Source organism: Trachemys scripta, chromosome 3 (assembly GCF_013100865.1).
Source record: "Trachemys scripta elegans isolate TJP31775 chromosome 3, CAS_Tse_1.0, whole genome shotgun sequence".
In the NCBI taxonomy this organism is placed as follows: Eukaryota; Metazoa; Chordata; order Testudines; family Emydidae; genus Trachemys; species Trachemys scripta.
In genome coordinates, this window is record NC_048300.1 from 101,265,803 (window position 1) to 101,272,382 (window position 6,580).

At 42.8% G+C, this 6,580-nt stretch overlaps 1 protein-coding gene across 1 annotated transcript in view; it reads left to right on the top strand.

The window, feature by feature from the left end:
• Positions 1-4,955, top strand: part of TXLNB (taxilin beta) — a 50,036-nt gene extending 45,081 nt beyond the window's left edge. Inside the window, exon 10 of the mRNA XM_034765526.1 lies at positions 258-4,955. Within this exon, the coding sequence (XP_034621417.1) occupies positions 258-818 (561 nt within the window). The 3' untranslated portion in view covers positions 819-4,955. The remainder of the gene's footprint in view (positions 1-257) is intronic.
• Positions 4,956-6,580: the final 1,625 nt, after the last annotated feature.

Here is a 6,580-nt window from a genome sequence, read left to right on the forward strand (position 1 = left end):
ATTCAGTCGAGTGCAGAGAACCTGCAGAATGCCTTATTCACCACTTAAGTGACACACTTCAGTGCACTGGGGTGAATTGGTACTTAGTTAGGAAGATTATAATTGTATTTGATTACTTTGGGAACTCCAGCTACCTTGCAGTGAAGAACAGTTGCATGTAACAAATTATATCTTTATAACTGTAACATACGTGTGTGAACCTCATGAATATGAACTCCAGTTTCCTACACCTTTGCCTGATTTTGATTTGATCACAGAAAGCAATGAGGGCTAAGGAGTACGAGTGCTTCGTGCTGAAAATCCAGAGGCTAGAGAACCTTTGCAGAGCGCTGCAGGAAGAGAGGAATGAACTGTACAAAAAAATAAAAGAAGCAAAATTCACTAATGAGGAAGAGGAGGATGAGGAGGATAGAAATGATGACATCTTGGGAAAAGAGGCTGATGCAAGCCCTTCCGTTACTGAACAGGATAGTGCAGAGCTGTCCATTATTGATGAGAACATCCTGAAGAATCTAGCTGCAGCATTCATGGTGACCCATCACGTGCAGGATCCCCTCACAGTCTCCAGTGAGAACAGTAATCCCGAGCCGGCTGACCCTCAAGCATGCAGTCCTCTTTGTCTCACAGAGCCCGGGCTTCCTTCCCATCCCACCCCTCAGCCAGAGGTAGGGAACCCCTCTGGGCTGCCGAGTCTTGCTCTGAAGTCCACTGAATGTGTGCCAAAGTCTGAGAAATGTGAAGGAGCCCCAGCAGAGCAGCCTGCTCAAGATCAGCCCACGCAGCAAACAGTAGATGCTGACATGGAAGGAGTAGATTAAACATAACGCTGTTTTCTGGTTTGTCTTTCTACCAGTCACAGCTCCTTTTCTCCCAAAATTGATTTTCTGGGGGGGGGGAAAAATTGGGCTTGAAAACATGCTCAAACGTGTTTTATAGCGATGTGTAATGCAACTTACCACTTTGCCACCACCACACACTAATAATGGGTTTGTTATTTTGGCTGTCCCTCACATATGCAAAGCATAATATTTTCTTAATGTCAGCAAAATATAACAAAATTACAGGATCTTCTTTCCAGGCATCATGAATCATCTCACTCAACAAAATCCAGGCAAACTGTTGAGGTTTCATGTTTTAAGAATTGTTGCAATACAGATATACATTTTTTAAAGCTATATAATTAAACATATCGATTTGGCTTGATGTTGCACAAAACATGCCCTGTTTGGAGGCCAGGTGAGCTTAATAAATGAGGTGATGAGGATTTGTGATCACAGCAGAAGCATTGATAGGGTAAATTGAAGCCCTTAAGAGGTACAATAATGGCACATTTTTGCAAAAGTTACCTGCACAAATCACTGACTTGTTACTGGAAATTTTGTATCTAAACACCCACACACAACTCCAAACATCTACCCCTAATTGCCATCTCTGTTCAGTGCTGTGATTATGTCATTGCTTTCAACAGACCCATAGTAAAAGGGGAAAATTCTTTGCGAGATGCCTCATAATATTGCTGTTTTAATCTTGCTTTTAAGCAACAGCCCTGCCTCAGCAGGAGCACCAGAGATTGTGTCTCAGGCAAGTATACTCTTTCCGTGCACAGGTGGTGTACAGTCCGCTCTGTCCACAGATTGCTCCCAGAAGCATAAGCCCTGGTGTTTAAGCTGGTGCAGTCAGGAACGGGAGCTGGGCTATGCTGCTTCCTCTTCATTCCCTTTTTGGTATCCTGCTCTCCAGAGTGGAACAAAAGCAAACAATCCCTGTGCTCCCCTGAGTGCCAGGAATGCAGAACATAGGAGAAGAAGGGTTGCTTGTGCTCCCCTACCCATCTGCAAGCCCACCCAAGGGCCCCTCACACTCTGGTCCTTACTACTTTAGCCAGCTTCTGTGTGTCATCAACTTGTTTTTAGAGTCATGAGCAAAAAGGGGAGCTTGTAGAGCATTCAGCAGGGAATGTTGGGAGTTTTGTTTGGCGGAGAGTCCTAATCTGCCTGCCTGCCCACTACTAGAATCCCTCTCTCATCTCCAGCATGCGTCCTCTGCACTTAATCCAATGGGCAGGGAGCCCCAGTGGGCCAGTCTGTATTCTATTCTGGTTTCATGATTCTCTGGGGAGATTAGTTGGCAGTTCCTCCATGGAGCAATGAGCACAGGCATGTATTTGGCACAGTTCATGGAATCCCATGACATCTGTCCTATCTGTGGCAAGAAGGAGACCCTGGGTCATATCTATGTAGAGTGTGTCAGGCTGCAGCCATTCTTCTGGCTCCTTCAGAATCTTTACTGAAGTTCTGGTTGCACTTTTCCCTTCACCTGTTTATCCTTGCACATCTTATCCATGGCTCCAGGATTTCACGAGATCTCCCATCAACTTACTCCTAGCACTGGCCAAAATGGCCACCACTAAACCAGGAGGAGAAACCTCGATGGGGCAGGAGAGGCACTTTGCAACTGTGGGGCCTATTTCTGGTCCCTCATCAAATCAGACCACTGGATAGAGTTTCTGTGGATGATGTCCACTGACTCCTTAGACATCTTTAAGGAGTGGTGGACACTGTCAGGTGTTCTCTGCTTTGTGTCCCCTTCTGGATCCCTGATTTTTAACCTTTGACCTTCACTCCCATTCCTGTTTTCCAATTCATTTTCCCACGTAATCATTTGTAGCCTGGGCTTAGTGGTTCCTCCCCCACCGGGGGCAGGCCTTTAGCTATGGTTTTGAGTAGGCCTGCCGTTTTTAAGAACATAAGAACGGCCATACTGGGTCAGACCAAAGGTCCATCTAGCCCAGTATCCTGTCTTCCAACAGTGGCCTATGCCAGGTGCCCCAGAGGGAATGAACAGAACAGGTAATCATCAAGTGATCCATCCCCTGTCACCCATTCCCAGCTTCTGGCTACCACAATAGGTACACTTAATCCAGGGCCCACCAATCCCAGTACCCACAATCGGTATATTCAGTCCAGGCCTTCATGCTACCAGTTCCTGGTCTGACCATCTCAAGACTGTGAAAATGCCACTAATATGAGAACAGATGTCCAGAAGTTAGAAAGGGAAATGTTACACACAAACAAACCCAGACATACATACGAACACTGAGAAACAATCAAATGCTCTAGAAAATCATACATGCAGATTTAAATTGAAATGTTGGTGACATAGCGGGAAAGTCGTCATTTGTCAGATACTGTGATCACAAAATTCTTGTTGCATTTCACCCAAAAATGAGTCTCCATTTTTAATCCTCATTCATTCCCAAAGGGATAATTCAGCCCGGTTAACGCAATATAATTGTTTTCATTATTTGCACTGTTTGGTACAATCTTTTGGAAAGTTATCTGTTGCAGTATTCACAGTATGATTTTGACAGTTGTTTTTCTGGGGTTGGACTTATCCATTATGGCTAAAATTTTCAAATTTAGATGCCTAAAGTTAGACACTTCCTTTTATATCTAAGCACCTAAATGTTGTAATCTCCACAGAAAATCAGGCCACTTAGGTGCCTAGCATTGAAACTTTTAGCCTATAAATTAATTGTTTCAATTGCTGAAAATCTATAATCATGTGGTTTACTTTCTTTAGGTTCCAGTGATTTTATGTCTATAGAAGCTGAGTATAAATTTAAAGCATATAGTTTTGCTTGTTGTTAGAGTGTTTTAAATTAAATTAGCATGATTCATATATACAGTAAATCTCTTTCAGCTCTGGTGATTTGTTTTTGTTTTTGGAGATTGGGGAGGTTTGGTTTGGTTTGGGGGTTTTTTTGTTCTTTTTTTTGTTGTCATTTTAATACCTATCTTTGTTTTATAATGTCTTCACCACCACTCCATCTAAGCGCCTTACAAACTTAAATATTCAATTACATCCCCAAAAAAGAACATTCAGTTTACAAAGTCATGCATTCTGAAGGAAGGAAATGCCAGAATTAACATTGCTCGTGTAACCAACAGACAACAGCCTCATCCCCTACACCACCCTGACTCATTCTCAGCACACCACCCATCCTGTGCACTGAGTGAGGTAGGGCTCCTGTGGAAAATTAGTATGTCATCATGCCACTTTTGCTCATGCCTCTCTTCCCATCCCAGCTCTTGCTCCTAACTTCCTTCCCCAAGTCTCCCAATTCCCTCCTCTCCCTCAGGCTCCCGCACCTGTCTTCCAACCCTGCATCTCTTCACCTACCACCCCACACCACATAGGCCAGATGATGAGGCCCATTATTGTGCTTAGAAAATGAGTTTCATTCCGGCACTAGGGGCACCACTTACTCTCTGCAGATTTATACAGCCAATAACCTGAGAGGCCTCGTATTAAAAGTTCTCTGCAAGAAACCCTACCGTTTTCTGTCATGGCACAAAGTTACCAATTTTGACACCATACCGAAAAGAGTTCTTGTCCATAATTTCATTAATATTTGCCCTGTAAAGTCCCAGATTGACTGCAAATGATTGAAATGTATATGGAAGTATATTACAGGCAAGGTGGAATGGACTGAGGAAGTTAGAAGTCATACACAAGAAAAAATATTGCGAAGAGCCAATTTGGGTGAAAAATCTTTTATTTTTAGTAGTTGTGGATAATAAAATGTGCTAAAGAATTACAAATTCTTGCCTTACTGGGGTGTTCATACATTAATAATTTCTACCATCAGTCTAACAGATAATGTGCAATAAACTACCATGACTAGCTTTTGGTAGTAAGTATAGGTCAAAGTATTACCCCATCCCTATCATTTGTTTTTCTTGGCAATACTCACCTTTCACTGTAGGCTGAATTATGTTATCATTTACCCTCAAAAGAAGTGTTTGTGCACCAGCCTAACTATGTGAAATGATAGAAAAATCCATCAAATATATAAAATTTATGAAAATGCCTAAAATGTTACTATTTTCCTTGGCAACGAGCATGTTTTCTTCAGCCACAGCACTGAACCAAGTAAAACACAAACCTTTTGACTGGACTCCCCTTTATTTCTTACTCAAATATTTATAAGTGGCAATTTATCTGGATTGGTATGAACTGACATAATTGTTGATATAAGTCAAAATTGAATTTTCTATTTCAAGTCCAGTGTTTGTTATGAATGATATATATTGCTGTTGGCCCTGTAGTGCTTATTCCCTGAGTAAAATACATTTTTATTTCCCAGTCTGGCATCCTACTCACCACAATCACTCTTGCCGGACACGTCATCATTGTGAATAACAGGTTCAGCAGCTTTTTTGTCAATGTTCTCACACTTCTGACACAAGCCCAGGCAGGAAATCCCAGCAGTAAGACAGGAACAATGGAACATCACCCTGTTTGACATTTCACATGTTGCAGGCATGAAGCACTGCAACATACGAGCTGGTGCTGGATTTCTTGCCATCCAGGTAATGACAAGCTCCTTGTTTTCTAAATGCTATCCAGGGCCAACAGGGGAATGAGCATTCCTCCTGTCAACAAGAGAGTGCCTCATTATAGCAGCCTGGTAATTTGCCCACTTGCTGTGTTGGTGTAGAGCATTACATGTTAGTGGCACGTTCAGTTCAGGCAGTGAAGATGAAGCTAGGCAGAACACCTTGTATCGGGCATCACTGACATCCTATGGTGAAGCTTGGCCATACAGATGGCACACACATTTCTCAAGCACAAGGAAAGTTGAGTCTTGAAGTGTAAGGTCTGTGAAAGCATCCAGGAACTCTTCACTCTGAGAAGCCACAGCAAATGCCTTTCTCTTTCCCTTCCCATAGAAGGCACTTGTAGAATCACATCCTGTGAATGTGTGGAGTCCTATAAAGGGGATACTTACCTTCGGGAGGACTTTCTACAAATCAATAGTGTGGCTTTGATTCCCAACACAACTGAAGAAATGTGAATTGACTGGGAGTGGTGACTTAAGACTGATGCCTATGACTAACAGCTGTATCTGGGTTCCTAATTATCACAATCTGGTAGTCCTTGGCAGCCTGTTTCACATGAAGAAATATACATGAGTCACATTCTTCGTGGTCCCAACTTAATTCATCAACAGCTGTGACTGTCACTGAACCCTTCTGCACAGCCAGGCAGCAACACTCTTCTCCAGGGGCTATGTAGAGAATGATGTCCTTTCCTACAGCTTGCAAATCTGCATCCCTTCACATCATCTACAAGAATGTCTGAAGTGCTTCCTTATTGTTGCCATAAGAAAGAATCTTCTTCCACTGACTGGGGGTTTTCTGGTCCTTTCCATAGATTTGTACCACTTGGGAGCCACCTGCTGCTCAGCGTGACTGTACCACATTTTTGATGCTCACATTGGGTTACTGATCTGTGACAAAGTCCAAAGAAAGTACACTTCTACTTTCTTGCAAGCTTAATTATGTGCATTAAAATGGCATCTGCAAGCACACCCAATGTTGAAAGAACATCACATAATGCTTGGATGACAGCCATTCCATCAAAGATTATTGCACTATTCTCTGGAAGGCAGTCAGTAAGGCAGTCTCCACCTTTGGATTGAAGATCGAGCAGAGCTGATTTGTTGGTTTTTGCCAGAGCATCAGCAGCACTAGCAAGATGGTAGAAAACTGCTGCCAAGGAGTAGGACAAGATT